A 16,725-nucleotide genomic window follows, 5' to 3' on the forward strand; every position below is an offset into this window, starting at 1 on the left:
TCTGGTTTTAAAATACACTGTGCAATACTGAAGGTTATTTGCAAAAGGATGACCACTGACCAACTTCCTGCCCCTTCTACTCATCCCATCCAGGTTCTGGACCCTTTAAAATACCTAAAGAGGGGAAAAAAAAGAAAGCCATAATTCCTCCTCACCATCTCCATGGTTATGGAGCACTGCAGGGCACTCCCTGGGCTGCCCCTGTCACTTGGTGGGTAAAGGCTGTGCCAGGATGATGAGCTGTCACAAGTGGGACACAGGAAAGTGGGAGTTGGACTGGAATTTAAGCTGTCAGTGCTGATGAAGAGAGAAAGACACAATTCTGGCTCCCTGGGTGCTCCCTCAGGCAGCTCCATCATCCCTTCCATTGTACCAGCACAGCTTTCTCCCCCTGCAGATATTAACCTGGAGGTTAATAACCTGGAGGAATAACTGGAGGAATAACCTGGAGGTTATTCCCCCAACCAGCACCAAAAAATCCCCCAAAGCTGGTAAAGATCAGTTCTGCTCTCAGCACAGCAGCCACTGCTGTAAAAGTTATTTTGGAATGTTAAAAAGTGTAAGTTTTCTTTAGCAGAGAAGGTAATGTGCCCTGCACTCTGTGCTCATCCTTAGGGCTCAGTGCTGTAAAAGGAGCAATTTAAAATGTCACTCCCAAAGTCAGAATAAACAGCCTGGTGTGTCAGAAAATATCTGCAACAGGGAAAGGTGTAATAGAGCTGACAGATCTCTCACCTGCAGTGCTCCTAAAAGTATAATCCCAGAGGGGAAAAATGCAGTGAATGGGGTGCCAGTATTTGTACCCACTGAATACAAGTGCAGCACTATTACAGTGACCTTAGACGGTCACTGTGGTGAGAGAAGGACAAGAATCTTGTTTCTTGATCAGAAGGCTTGATTTATTGATATATGAGATATAATACATTATAACTATACTAAAAAGAAAAAGAAGTTACAGAGAGCTGCTAAGCTAAGAATAAAATAGAAAGAATGAATAACAAAGTTTTGTGTCTAAAGAATCTGTCCCTGAGCTGCTCCTGTGATTGGCCTTTAATGGTACACATGGAAGATGAGCCAATCACAGGGGCACCTGCTACATTTCACAGCAGCTGATAACAATTGTTTACATTCTTCTTCTGGGGCTCTGCTTCCCAGAAGATGGACAAATGTGAAAGAAAAGATTTCTATGAAAAAATGTCTGCGACACAGCACACATGAGATACAGGAGCTGCACTGGGAGCAGCAGAGCTTCTCCTTCCCTTCAGTTTTGCTGAGAAATTCCTGGCAAATTCCAGTGTTAACCAGGTTTTTTCCACTCCTCACACATTTCACCTTTTCCACAGCTGGTCCTTGCTGCTTTTCCCTGGACAGCTGCTATTTGTTTGGTTAGACAACAGCCTCAACTGACCATGGCCTGTATGAAACAGTTTCAGCTGCATTTATTGCAATAAAGGAGTTAAGGGATTGATTTGTACAGGAATAGCTGCAAGTGGAGGCTGAAGGGAGAATGCCAATGGAATTTTACACTGCCAGCAAATGAAAAAAATATCATCTGGCATCAAAATTTTTGGATAACATACTGCTAGTGAGTTTTAGCATTAAGGAACATCCCACATCCTTTAAGGTTATTTGTGTTGTGGTAAACAGAACCTTCCATTTCCTTTCTGACCAGAGAAAACTCTGGAATTTAAATAAGTCAAACAGAGAAGGAGACTCAGGTTTGAAGTTTGTTTTGCCCAGGAAATCTCTGAAAATCTCTTACACCTGTTGCAAGGAGGGTTTAAAAGTGAGTCTGAAGTTAACATTACATGCAGAGCCCTGGTACCTGTGACTGGAGACAGGGAATTATTTTGTTTTCCCCTGTGCCTCATGCAGAAAAGATCAGAGATGTTCACTAAAACAAGCTTAGGAAATTCCCTCTCACTATAAAACATATAAAACTATAAATCCTCTCCTGACTCCTGCCTGTAGCACAAACAGGTCTGGATGCAATGAAGGGACAGCTCTCAGATAACAACTTGAAAGAAAATCCTAAATTGAACTCTTCAATTTCTTTACAGCTAAAGAGTTGTAGGAGAGACATCCTCAGAACAGTTAAACCAGCAGAGCAGCCCTGAAAGACCTGGATTCTGAAACTGAAACTTGTAATCAATGAGATAATCTTTAATTTTAGAGAAGATTCCACCCAGGTTTGAACAACTTGGAAGACCTGGGTTCTGAAATTTGAAATTGTTTGTCATCAATGTGCTCTTCATTAATTTTAGAGAAGATTCCACCCAGGTTTGAACAAGTTGGAAGACCTGGGTTCTGAAATTGAAATTGTTTGTCATCAATGTGCTCTTCATTAGTTTTAGGGAGGATTCCACCCAGGTTTGAACAAGTTATAACCATTGACACAGAATGATTCTGCAAATACACAAAGCATCAGAAATAAGTGTGCCCAGGAAATGAGAGCATGGAAGTTCTGTACACTCAGGAGCTTTGATCTGGCAATTTTAATCACACAGTTGATACTGTCCTGTTTTAACCAAAAGTTTGTCTCATTTTCTGATTGTAATCATTTGGTCTAATAAAAGATCCTGCTTCTCCTCATATACCATCATCATTACTTTAATGTGCTTCCTGAATAGAAACACAGTCAAAATATAGAGGTATTACCATTAATTCCAAGTAAAAATAAACACAATTTAATTGCTTCTCTCCCCTCCCATTCCAAGTGTGATTTTACCAAGTGATGCAAACCCAGGAGCTGATTTGCACCATCCTGTCTGCCAAGTCCCAGGCAAATATCAGCCACAAACAAGATCCACACACCAGTGAATGACAAGGAAACATTTTCCATCAAGAGAATCCAATCCAGGGCACTTTCAAGGCTGTGTGTAACAGTAAAATTTTTATAAAATAAATAAAGCCCTTCAACACCATTAGCACACATTTGGTGATTTAAGAGCTAGCAAGTCTACACTGACAATTTAACAGTATCTACTACAATATTTATATATCTACCAAGAGAATTTTGGGCAAATTGTTGCTTGAGGTCTTCAGTTTTTAGGTTTAGGTTTTTTGGGGAAGCTGATAGCATTTTTTATTTAAAAAGCAATAATAACTGATCAAGTTTTACCCCTTCCTTTGGATCTGTGTGAAGCCCTCCACCAGCATGGCCATGCCAACACATCCTCTTCTCCATCAGCTGCCACCTGGGCAGGATCTGTGTGAAAATGAAAAGTTAATTTGCAAGAACCTCAGGAAACAGGCACATAAAAGAAAGAACTACTGGCTTGTTTTACCTCCCTCATCATCAAACAGTTTAAACTTGTTTTAATAAAAGATCTCACCTCCCTCTGAAAACCTTGCTTAAGAAAACAATAATAAAAAAGGGATGTAATAATCCTAGCAGCCAGGAGAGAAAGATAACAGATCCTTAAATATTGAAAATGAACTGAACACAGGAAAACCTTGAGGTTTTGGAGGATAACCATACTCAGGCACATTATATGTAAAGTGGAACACATTTAATCAATAATACTCCCTCCATGTATGTAAGAGTAACTTTATTTGAGGGCAAAAAATGAGATAAATCTGCTTCCCACTTGTCTTTGCTCCCAGGATGGGAATGGGAATGTTATCCCATTGTTTGGAAAGGAACCTGCTTGTTAAAAACAAATGCTCACTTCTCTTAGCATGTGGCCAAGATACCCTGGGGAAAATTTCTGAATTTATTTATACATGTAGATGTACTAAAAAATAACAATCACTACCACCAGGCATTTTTCCAAGTTCAAAGTGCCTGCCACAAACAATGGACCTGTTAAAGCTTTTCAAAAAAGAATCTGCTTTTTGTTTAAAAGATTTGCTACATGTTGACAATTTCTAGGTTTAAGTTATGTAAAAGCTCATTAGCAATCTTATTTTATGGATGTTGGTTGATAGCAGACCCCAGGGTTTCCCAAATCAAAATGTCACTTTTCACATTTTAAAGCAAAGCATCAAAAAACCAAATCTAAGTAGATTTCATGCTCTGAAGTCACAATGACCCTCAAAAGATTTTAGCTACTTAAGTCAGCTATAAGTGGCTATTATTTTATAATTAAAAACAAAAAAAAAGCAAGACAAACACATTTCTCAGCTTCATTCTAACAAGTGTGTTACTCAGAAATGTGTCAATTCTTCCACAAACAGGAAAAACTGCAGCTGCCCTGTGTTTGCAGTGGTTTTAAGGCAAGCAGACCTCACAGCAGCAAGAGCCTGACATCCTGATGAGAATATTCTACAACCTAAGCACAGTTTTGAAGGAATAAAGCCCTACATATCGAAGGAAAACTCACAGTTTCCTACAGTCCTTAATAAGTGAATCTAAATATCACCACAAACCCCCACACTTCTAAGATCTCTTTTTTGAAGTTACTGTGTTACCATTAGTTAACAGAGATTCAAGAAGATTTCTAGGGGCAGAAACATGAGTTGCCATTTAACTTCAGAACTGTAAATAGTGAAATAAAAAAATAAATAAAAGTAACAAGAGTCTACACTGAAAGATGCTGCAAAGGCTTAAGTTTCTCATGACCTGCAAGTTGGAAGAACAATTTATACCCACCTCTGAATGCTCCAATAGTGGTCTTGAATAATTCCCTCCCAGGCTGTGCCATGATCCTTGCCTGCAGATTGGTGGAATCTACAGAATAAAACAGGAAAGAAAAAAAAAAAAGAAATGAAAACAGAGTCATGCAGAACATGCACTTCATATTCAGAGAATATTCATCTAGTTTATGTAAACAAGCATAACATGAAAAGAAGGCAGATGGCTTTGTTTTTTAACAACTGACCACAGAAAAAGAAAATTGGTGGGGAGCAGCTGTAAAATAAATTACATTCACACATCAGAACTGCTCAGTGACAATGAACTGCATTTCCCTTCCCTGAATCCCCACTCTCATCAGACTTTGTTTCTTCTGTACAACAAAAGCCCAGCTTTCCCTTTCCCCTCATTTTCATTTTCTCCCAGGTTGTCTCCTGAATTCTTTCAAACAGTCTTTTGTCCTGGTTTTCATTAAGAAATGTTATTTTTATGCTTATAGCTTCTGCCATTCCCAACTCCTCTCAGCTCAGCTCATGCCATGCTTTGTCTCCAGAAGGCAAATCCAAGCTCCAGCTTTGCCTGGCAACCCTGGGAGCATGAGGGAAGTGGAGCAGGGCTGGCAGCAAGTTTGGGTTAGCAGGACACAATAAATGCAATATTCACAGACCCTGCACTGCACTTAACCTGTAATACACAGCTGGCACCAACTGCACCATGCCCCACGTGTTACCTTGCCAAGAAATCCATATTTTTATGTTTGAAAGGGCTAAAATAGTTTCAAAGGAGCATTTGTTTTCCTCAGAGGGAGTGGCTGGGAGTTCTCCATGGCAAAGCACAGGGACCTGGTCAGCACTGAGGGTGCACATCAGCCCTGACACTCAGGATTCATTTTCACTGGTACAGAATTCACCCTACCCCTCACTGCATACAACAATCACCTGCTCACCAGCCCATGGCAAAGGACAAACAGCAAAAAAAAGGACTTAATCATAAAAAAGGTCATTTTAACCCTGACAAAGAGCAGCACCATTGTATATTTTATACTTTGCCTTAAACATCCTTTTCTTCCTCAGACATATCTCAAGTAATAATTTCATGAGTCATTTCAAAGAAAATGAAAACCATTTCCCCACAAGTTATCACATGCACCTGCTATTCCAAATATTTCTATTAAATGACATTACATACAGAGAAAGAGTGAACATGATAATGATACATTTTGCATTTAGCAGAGCTAACTGGCCTGGGTGAACCATCCTGATCCTTCCAAGACCTGGGTTAAACAAAGGAGCTGCATTTCTAAAGCATTTCCCTGTAGATGCACTCCAGCTTTGTGCCAGCACAGAGGATTCCATCTAAAGCAAGACATTTTCCACAGGAATGTTGACAGTGCCATAAACAGAAAATATAATGGAAAAAATATGTTTCAGCAGTATTGGAAAGTAGCTAAATACTGTTTGCTGGGATCTATACACAGGACAGCATAGAAATGTTTTACTAAAGGTCTCAGAGTTCACTTCTGACTGAAACATGAAGCAAACAACAGCACAGAAAGAAATCCTACTGGAACAGCAGCAGATTTGGTCTCAATTAGTGCATTATATAAACAGCCTGATTTCTTGACTGAAGCTATGAACTGTCATGGGGTTAAGTCAGCAAAAACATTAAAGGCTTTGCACAAGATACACAGAAAAACCTGTTCTTATTTTCAGTCTTGAGCCTGGAAGAGTGGAGGTTTCAATCCTCTCTCAAGCTCCTGCTAGAAACAAATGTGAGCAGAGAAACAAAGAGTTAAACAAGGTGAACAATTTCCTTTATGGTAATTCCTGACATCACAGCACAGAGAGCCCAAATGAGAGGGGCTGCAGCTCCCCTTGCCTCTCCACTTACTGAGCTCTCCACTTTCCCTCCCCAGGGCTCCCAAGAGCTTTAGGACTACAAAGCAAAGCCATCCTTTAATCTAATCACAACACATAAAAGAAGCAGGTTATTGCTTTAAAGAACAGCAGCAAGTCCTGCTTATTTCACAATTTAAGAAATAATGCAGGCAACTCCAATTCTGGCATTTCCTACCTCCTGAATGCCTGACTCTGCACCATTATGTTCTTTTCATGTATTTTTGGATATGATTCTCTCAACTCTAAAGGATGAAACAGATGTCTAGTACTGATTGCACATAAAAGTCATGTTGTTGAAGTGTCATGACTGTGGGTAGTAGTTTAAATACTACAAATGCAAACAAACAACAGGGATTAAACACATTTGGGCAAGGTCAAACCCACACTTAGAAGCTTCTCTCTGGAATATGATATGTTGTGTTCCAGACATGCTGCACTCATCTCAGGGGGATTTTTTTTAAACTAACTGTAATAGAAAAGATAACAGAAGGTGGGATTCAGGTTCCTCTGCAGCATTTAGGTCCCAGAGTTAATCCTGCTGAGTTTACAGGGCAAGAAAAGAAATGATGCATAGGAAGAGTGGAGGAAAATGAGAGAAAAAGGTGAAAATGTTCTGGTATGAAGACAGGCTAAAGTGTCACCAGAATGAACAATGCAAACTTAACTGGAGCCACATTACCAGTGGCCACAATTAGCAGTTACCAAAATGTGCAATTGCTCTGGGCACTTGGATGGGGGTGCAGAGAGCAAAGGGGCCTCAAAGCTGTGCCCAGGGCAGGGACAGCTCGCAGGACATCCGGCTGCTCCAGCCTGGCCTGGAACCTGTGGGATCTCAGCACCTCAGGACTGAGGTGTCACCGAGAGCACCCTTGGGGGGCTCGGGAGTCCTGGAATGTTCCAGAAGTGTCTGGTGGCTGGACTTTGATCCTACACAGGAGACGACACCTGTATGAGGATAGGAGGGTTTCACCGGGGTGAATGGTGAAGGGATTGGTTAATTAGAGAGTGAAACACAGGGTTTAGGATTTCTGTACAGGGGGGTTTAGAGAAGTAAGATGGAGGAATTGGGGCGTGTCCTGTCCTTCTTCTTCTTCTTCTCCTCCATCTTCTGTGGTGATGGTGGCACTTTGGGATTGGTCATTACTAAAAGTGCACTGGTTAATAAGGGTAAAAGGTATTGGGGAAAAATGATAAATATTGTACACGTAACCATGGGTATAAAGATAGGTGACCGCCCGGAGGGCAGGGAGTGTGCTCATGGCTGGCTGCTGAGCAGAGCTCTGTCGGGCCGAGAGAAAATCTTTTAGATAAACAATTAATAAACACCGAGACCGAAAGAAGAACTGAAGCCTCTTCTCGTCCTTTGATACGCGGGCTGCCCCAAGGCCACCCCGGGCCTTTCCAGGCCCTTCAAACAGCCGAAAACCGGACAGGAACCCTCCCAGGACGGAGCATCCCTGCTCACAGCCATCTCAGGTGTCCACTTTTACAGGCAGACATGGGATTGCTGCCCTGCTCAGCAGCAACTCCTCCCTAAAGGGGTTTTACAATTCAGGGAATTTCCAACAGCCCCACACAAAGCAGGTATGCCAGGGATTCTCCAACTGCACCTTCAGAGGCCAAAGAGAATCCAGCAATGCACACAAACACATGAAATGTCAGCACAACAAACATCAGTGCCATTTTACAGACCAGACCAAGCTCCAGGTGAAAATAAATAAATAAATAACTGAGGTAAATTATAAATAAATGTAACAAAAATACCTGAAAGTTCTCTTGCAAGCCCTGCCAGAGCCAGGGATATTATGAAGTTGTGCAGAAGAACAAGCTCTTTATCACCAGCAGCTGGAAGGGCAAGATAAAGGAAGGGAAAAGCCTCTATTCTGTACTGTTACAGTTACAATCATTTACACAGCCCTGCTTCCTACAACGGCCAAAGCTCTCCCTGAAACAAACTTCCCAATGTATTTCTCTGCTTATAAAGATTCCTAGCAAAATAATTATCCTTAGTTAAAGGCTCTTTGACCCTTCCAGTCAAAAGCTGTTTTCTTTCCACTCAGCTAATTTAACTAATTTTTAGATTCGTTTAATTTCCATATTTACACTGAAAAGAATTTGTCATTGCTTTTATTTTGAATATAGGCGAAGTTCTACAAAAACCAACCAAACAAACAACAAAAAAAAACCCAGAAGTTTCCTAGGAAAAAAACCCAACAGCAATTATTCAGTTACTCATAAAGTTATCAAGGCAATGTTCCAGTTCTGTACTGAGCAGAGATCCCAAATTCCAAACACAAGTTTGGACATGATGAGGCCCTGCCTGCTCCAGCCACAGGAGGGGGAACTGAAGGAGCTGTGCTTATGGAAATTCAAGCTGATCTCAATAGTAAAAAATGAGGCCTGATCCCAGCTCCTGAAACCTGTTTTTCCCCTCCATAAATTTAGATTTTTCTTCTCTCCAACATACAAATGTTATGGCTTAGTATTCAGAATCTAAACAAAAGTACTGAAAAATAAAAGTGTGAGGGGGAAAAATATTTGAATCTGTATTGTAATAACATCCAAACAACTCTATTGTATTTGACTCTCATGGTACTAAGTCCCATAGAAAATATATATTTTGTATACAATCAGGCTTACAATTCATTGTAAGCTTAAAAAAAAACTTCAATGGAACTATGAGGACAGGAGACCATGAATGCAAAGCAGAGCAGAAGGATGAGAGCCAAGTCTTTGAAATTAACTTTTTGAAAAATAATGGTTACAACTTTGCTCTTACAGTCATTTTACCAGAGCTCCTTCCTGTCTTTAATCCCATTTTTCCTCAGGAGTTCAGCTATGGCTGTACTGTTCACCAGCTTGAGCTGAAACAGGCACAGCTCCTGACTGACCTGGCTCTGTTATTTAATTTAAAAACATATATAATTTATATATATAATTAAAGCAGAACTGTGGCTGTGGAGTTCACTCCCACCTGGGGTTTTACCCCAGCTCTGCTGTAACCACAGCAGGGAAAGTCCTTCCTGTCAGGAAAACACATCTTCCTCTCTCAGCAAATTTATCTAAATGGCTGAAAAACCATGTCCCAAAATTCTGAAAGGCATTATAACCAAAAAGCCTAGGACACTTAAGTTTGAGCCTCCTGTTAAGAGTTTTTGTTTAATGAAATAAATGCTCTTACATTCCATGACATCTAATTTTAGATTTCATGAAATCTAATTTTCAGCCAAATAGAGCTTGATGCAAAAGTGAAAATTCATTACCAGACCATTAAAAAATGCATTCATTGACCACTTTCTAACACAAAAATGCCTGGAAATTGAAAAACCAAAGAGATGAACACACACACATATATATACACATATCTCCCACAGATGTAGTATTTACTTTCTAGTTCAGCAAATCCACATTTAGTGACACGTGGCAATTAAAACTGCTCAGCAGGGACTGGCATTTCTCACATGAAAATAAAGTCATTGAAAAGGAAAGCAGGACTATAATTAATACTTCTATTCATCACCATGATAACATTGCTGTTTGTTCCCTAACAGCTGAAATTCATCTCCAGGAACACCAGACAATACTGAGTGTTCAGGTGTATTTTAATGTATGCAAATACATGGGGAAAATATTTGATCTGCATCCACTTCAGCTCTCAGCCTCTTGCACAAGTTTCAAAATTAAAACCTCCAAAATTTGTCCTTTCAGTCCTGCTCATCTCATCTAGTACCATAAAGTTGCCTGTAGTCCCTGACAGAATTCTGCCTGTCAGGAAAAACTAATCAAGGCGGGTGACAAAGGAAAGTTACTCATAAACAGCAGCAATCTGAGAGGACAAAAAAGTTTATTATCAAACAGAGTTACAAGCTGAGAGTTTATTAAAGTTCATTCCCTTAGTCTTTGGGATACCAAAGATAAGCCACTTTGAAAAATGCACGTGAATTACCAAAAGCTGGATTTAGTTTGAGATAAAGTACTCAACACTTTACTTGTAATAAAAAATATTTCGCTAGGTTCGCTAGGGCATATTACAGCGTTCCACAGCTGACAAAAGGGATTCCAAGTCCGCCTGCCTGTCCGCACGTAGCGGCGGAATCAGCCGCCAGCACGGGTCGGGCACTACACAGCGTTCAGCATCCGCTCCGAGACACTGAGGGCTTTAGTGCCGGTCACAAAGAGAGCCCACGGCACCCCCGGCCGCCCCGCACGAGTGTCCCCGGCAGCCCCGGACCCCGCGCGGCGGGCACCGATACCGGCCCGGCGGGCGCCGGTACCGGCCGGGCAAGGACGAACCGGGCGGTGCTCGCAGAGCGGGCGGAACAGCGCTGCGGGCACCGGGGCCCCTCGGCCCCGGCCCCTACCCCTGAGCGCCCACTCCTCACCGCCCGCCCCTCATCCTTCTCAGCCCCCGGCGTCCCCTCAGCCCCTCACCGCCCGCCCCGGTGTCCCCACCCACCTGTACTCCTCCCGGGCCGGCTCGAGGGCCTCGCCGTCCGCTCCCCACGGCTCCTCCGGCGAAGCAAGCGAGGGTGGCGGCGGGCGGCGGGCGCAGCAGGGCCAGGGCGAGCAGCAGCCGCCGCTTGCGGGAGGCTGCGGCCGCCAGGCCCCGCGGTGCCCCCAGCACCGCCATCTTGCGAGGGCCGGGGCGCAGGGGATTGTGGGACGGCGGCGGACCCGCGGGAGGGGCGGGGCGGGGCGGGGAGGGTCTGGCCGCCCTGAGGGGAAGGTGGCTCGCGGTGCTGTGGCGGGAGCTGGGTTCGGCTGCCCTCAGAGCCACCATGGCGGGCAGATAGGGGCTGCCCTGGGCTTCCTCCTCATATTCTGTGAGAGGAGCTGCCCCATGGTGGCCCAAGATGGGCAGCTTTGAGCACCACCATAGCACTCTGACAGGGGCTGCCCTCAGCTCCACCATGGCATCCTGAGAAGGGCAGCCCTCAGCCCTGCCATGGTACCCTGAGAGGAGCTGCCCTCAATCCCCATGGTGCCACGAAAGGAGATATCCCGAGCCACGGTGCCCTGAGGGGGCAGCCCTCAGCCCCACCATGGCACCCAAAGCAAGACAGCCCTCAGCCCCACCATGGCACCCAAAGCAGGACAGCCCTCAGCCCCACGACTGGACTCAGACAGGAGCAGCCCTGAGTCCTGCCATTGCACTCTCGGAGGGGCTGCCTACTGCCCCATCATGGAGCCCAGAGATGAGCAGCTCAGCCCCGCTATGGTGTCTCAAGTGTCCCTGAGTGCCACCACGGCACCTCCCAGAGGAGCAGCCCACAGCCCACAGCACGCAGTGAGAGGGGCTGCCCTCAGTCCCACAACATCCCCAGAAAGGGGCTGCTCTCAGTCTTGCCATGGTGCCCTGAGGGGGACAGGCACGCCCCTGCCGAGCTGGGAATTAACCAGGCCCTTCTAAGCCAGAATGAACCAGGCCTTTCAGAAGCCTTTCTGTTCTGACTGTGCAGATAAAAGCCTGCTCTTTGAGGCACTGCACTGTTGGAATGTGGGTGTCCTCAGCATAAACTGCACAGTTGCAAGCATGGCTCATATTGGTCGGCCACTCTGTCAGTATTTCTTGCAGGGTGCTCCTTCCAAGCTGCTGCTAGCACTCCCACACTTTGTCCTGGACACTGTCATCACTGCACACAGAAAGAGGTGCTCATGTTGGCACACAGTGTCTCTGGATTTTGGGTCCCACACAGAGCAGCTGCCCAGGCAGTTTCCTTGCCTGGGGCGCAGAAAAGCCCTGGCTCCAGCACCATGAGGGAGCTCAGGCTGGAGGGGAAGGTGTGGATAGCACGTGGGATGGTGCATCTCCATACAGACATAATCCTGTATTGCACACCCTTCCCAGGGTTAAATTCTGTGCTACCTCAGAGGCCTCCTCCAGCCCACACAGCTTAGTTGTAGTTCCTTTGAGCCAGAATAATGCAGCAATAGTACAGTTCCTAATTAAACACCCACTTAGGAAGATAGAGCTGTGCCATGGATTACATTTCCAGTGGCCTATATACTCCCATGTGATCGGCATGCAGAGCTGTCAGAAGGCTGGAACTCTGTGTGGCATTTCTAATCACACAAAGATTTCTTCAAAGCTACCAGAGCTTGACTGCTGATGCTCTTGCCTTGAGGGAGAGTTGTAAGCTCATTTGCAGGGGAGAAAGACAGACAGACAGACAGAAAGGAAGAGGACAATTGGCTTAAAGTCGATTTTTAATGAGGCAGGATTTCTCTAGTCTGTACTTTGATACGCAGCTTTGCTCCTGACCATGATCCACTTCAAATGACAGACGCGACATTTCTCTGGCACTAATTCTTCATCATAATTGCGTTTGGCAGAGCTGGCTCTGAACAGTGCCGCCCTGTGGCAGGGATAAACAGGATAGGGATAGGGATTCAGAGGGATAAACAGGAATTCTGGGCCTCTGGCTTCCATACATCCCCTTCCTTCCCTTTGCTCTGCTCTGCAGGGAAGTTTGACCAGGCAAAACGGGATAATCACAGCTCTGACTGGGATGGCCTGGACAGACAGGCTGGCCAGCATGGCAGCATCTCTGGAGTGATTTCTACTGTTTCTGCAATTTCTCCACATGCACTGCTGCAATGGTTTCATGCAGTGTTTGTGTGCACAGCAGTGTTTTCTGGGCCAATCCAACATGCAGCACAGGCTCTCAGCCCTGTGAAATGTGACCAGTGGTTTGACCATGTCAGGCTCTTTGGACACTGCTGCATGGAACATCCTGCACAGGAATAACAGCAGCCTGCACTCTGGTGTCACAGGATCTCACAGCTCCAATGCCTCTAAGGGAGACTTACAAATCCCTCAGCAAACATTTATTGTCAAACCACACAACCCCTCCATCATCTCAGCCTTGTCATTGTTAGATAATGTACCATTTTCTTTTTTCCAAATGTAATATATTTGATATTACTGCTATACATCTCCCTGCAAATTTTACTGTAGCTGTTCCTTCTTCTTTAATAACTCCCCCACGCTACTGGCTCTATTTCCTCCTGCTAATATTTCAGTCTTGTTTCCACTTCTGATCTTCTCTTTCTCCTTTTGATACCACTTTATTTATGTGACCTCAGATTACTGATACCTGCACAAGGCACTGCTCAAAGCCTAAGAGACACCCAGGGTGAAAAGAGCCCACATTCCTTTAGAAGTAACAACCTCTATCCCAGAGTGACTGAACCAGGAGAACAGAGCTCATGATAGAGACACAGAAAGCCAACAGAGGAGTTTTATGAACTTACACTGTTTAAAGTAGCTCACCACAAAATAAATATCTATTTCTCTGCAGATTTAGCTGTGGAAGCAGAGGATCTCCTTGGAGACAGACAATCAATGCCTGCTCCAGAGCTGGCTCTCTGGAAAGATGACAGAAGCAGCTCAGTTGAAGAAATAGAAGCTCCAGTAATGGAAATAACTCACCACAAAGGAGATTTGTGAATAGAATCCTAAAAGATATCTAATCTGGCCTTTTTCCAGGAGCTGTGCAGACAACAAACCAGGGCTTGAGACCAAGGTCAGTGTACTAAATGAGAACATGTTAGTTTTTTGGCTAGAAAAGTTTACAGAAGCAGCTCAACAACACAAATATGACACCAATCTTGTGGAGATGAAATAACATTTTATTTAGAGTTTCTTGAAGTTCTTATCTTCTTTCTCATTAAAGGTGTTTAATATGATTCCAGCACTGTAAAGAATTTCACTTCTAGCAATAAGAACTTATATCTTCTAGAAGTAAGATTTATAATTAATAACATTCCTATAAAATGGAAAGAATGAACACTGAATTCCAGATAATCAGTATCCCAAAGGGAGACTGAACCCTCTGTTCTGTATGGTAACATTGACAGTTCCAGCTGTGACAGGCATCAGCCTAAAAGAAAATCCCCCAGGGCTGTGGGAATCCAAATCAATTCAGGAGTCAGGCTAGAGGAAAAAGGAAAGCACCAATGTTCAAACATCTTTTAGAATCAATGGTACTGGAAGGGTATGAACACAAGGAGGAAGTATCTGAAGCAAGAGGGAAAATTAATGAGAACAAAGTAATGCAAAGAAAATAGAAAAAGAGGACAAGGTTAAGGGCAGATGGAAGCCCTTTTTCTGAGGTGTAAAATAATTTTGGCAAGTAGAATGTGTGCTGAAAGGCACAGTGCTCTTTTGGATTTAGCAACTAATGCACTTATTTCTAGAAAAATACGAACTATTAATCCTTAGACCCTGCATTTAAGAACTGAGCAGCTGCACATGCAGTGTGAGTTGTATCTCACAGCCAATTAAATAAGTAGCATAAAAGAGCTGTATTTTAAATTGTGTTTGATTGTGTTACAAAAGTGACATGTCCAGTTGTTTTCACTGAAAATGTGGCTAGGAATTGGAAGGAATCCCCTAGGGCAGTGGTGGAGTTACCATCCCTTGAAGTGCTCAAGAAACAACTGAAGGGGCACATCAGCCCAGCACAGAGCAGAGGCATCCAGCCTTGCCCAGTCATGGATTTCCTGCCTGTGGGAAGATCCAACCTGCAGTGAATCCCCAGCAGTTTGTGGCTCTGTGATGTCCTGATCCCTTTCTCTTCTCCAGGTTTTGTTCCAGCCTGTGCTCTGGCTCACTGCAAATCCACCAGGCCATGCTTGAGACTTTTTGGCTGTTACTGGCTGCTTTTCTTCTTCCCTTTTTCCCTTTGTGCCCTGCTAATGCAGCCACCTCCCCTGAAGTGGCCGAGGTTGTTGTTGCTGCCAGGGGAACGAGGGCACACAGAGCCCTCTGTGCCCAGAGCGCTCGCCTTGGCCCAGGCACAAATGGGAGCTTTGCTTTCCTTTCCTCCTGCTCAGAGGGCACCACCGAGGAGGGGTTTGGCCATGGGAACTGGTAAGAGAAATGCACAATGTAAAGGAAGATTTACAATCTGAAGTTGAGATATTGGAAGGAAGGTGGGAGAAAGGGAGGAATAGGCAGGGACAGATTTGGGGGCTCAGAGCCCGTGAGCAGCACAGCCAGGGGAGCCTCAGAGGCTGTGACCCTGCTGGAACTGCCTGACTTGAATAAGGAGCTTTTTAGCCTTGTGAGGCAGGGTTGGTTGGGTGTCTTTGGGGTGTTTGGTGGAGCAAGGAGCCTGTCAAGGGATGGAGAAGCCTGGAAACTCCTCAGGGACCCTCCTCACCTTCGGTCCTTCCGCAGCTCTGCCAGGCACGTTGGAAATTTGTCTTTCCCACAAGGTCAGTGACAGCCTTGAGCATCTGCTGGGTGTGTCTGGAGCATGGGGGCAAAGAGAAGGTGTGGGCTGAACATCAGCTCTGCTCCTGCAGCTGCTCTGGGACAGAGCTCAGGGGATGCAAACAGCCAGGAATGCAGGGGGAGTCTGTCTGCAGCAGGGGCTCAGCCTGCACTGCTGGTTTGGGTGGCTGGGATGGTTTTCTGACAAAGCTGTGAGGCTTGACAGGTGTGCCAGAGAGGAAAGGAGAAATTCAGTGTGTGCAGCTCATGATTGCAGCTTTCTTCTCCAGGAATGGCTTTGGGCTCAGTAAGAAGGACTCACTGTTTGCAGGCTCAGTGTTATTTCCCACAGCACACTGTTGCTTTTGAATGGCATGCCAGGATCTGGGAAGGAAGGAGGAGGAGAGAGGGTGAGTCCCTGCCTTCATTTTCTCAATCAGTTTCTCTTTTTAAAAGGCACTTTTTGGAAAAGAAAGCCTTCTTTATATGTATTACTGCTATACATCTATATGTCTGTCTGTACAGAAAGCTGCATGGAATAATTGAGCTTTACACCTTCCAGAATTGCTGCCACTAAATTTCTTAAATTCGTCCTTTTTTTAAAAAAAAAAAGGAAGATTTAAGAATTCAGAAACAACACAAACATTTCCCTACCTGAACCTTCCTGGTGATCAAAATTGGAGAGGATTTTCCAAACCTGAGTTCTGACACAAACACCCACTGGGTTTTTTGTACATCCCCGTGTTCCTTTCTAGAGCTCTCCTGTGCATGGAGAATTCCAAGCAGGGTGGGGTGAATTGGGCTGTGTGTAACAAACAGGCAGGGCTGAGGTGGCTCCTGAGCTTTGCAAAGGGATAAAGCAGCACAGAACTCCCGGCTCTGATTTCCTTGGCAGACAAGAGGCAGACAGGAGGAACGAGCTGCTGCCTCTGTCACCCATTTCCCTGTGGTACCAACCTTCAAACAATCCCAAAAATCGGAGCTGTGCTTCTCCTGGGCCCAGGGAAGGGAGGGAAAGGCAGAGCCACCGG

General features: G+C 44.6%; 1 protein-coding gene across 1 annotated transcript in view; it reads right to left on the reverse strand.

The window, feature by feature from the left end:
- The window catches only part of ABCB7 (ATP binding cassette subfamily B member 7), a 38,668-nt gene extending 27,541 nt beyond the window's left edge, over positions 1-11,127 (reverse strand). The window contains exons 1-3 of the mRNA XM_064713056.1: positions 10,931-11,127; positions 4,595-4,672; positions 3,122-3,208 (exon numbers count right to left, since the gene is read on the reverse strand). Of these exons, the coding sequence (XP_064569126.1) occupies positions 3,122-3,208; positions 4,595-4,672; positions 10,931-11,104 (339 nt within the window). The 5' untranslated portion in view covers positions 11,105-11,127. The remainder of the gene's footprint in view (positions 1-3,121; positions 3,209-4,594; positions 4,673-10,930) is intronic.
- Positions 11,128-16,725: the final 5,598 nt, after the last annotated feature.

The sequence above is a fragment of the Zonotrichia leucophrys genome, chromosome 4A (genome assembly GCF_028769735.1).
Source record: "Zonotrichia leucophrys gambelii isolate GWCS_2022_RI chromosome 4A, RI_Zleu_2.0, whole genome shotgun sequence".
Taxonomy (NCBI): domain Eukaryota; kingdom Metazoa; phylum Chordata; class Aves; order Passeriformes; family Passerellidae; genus Zonotrichia; species Zonotrichia leucophrys.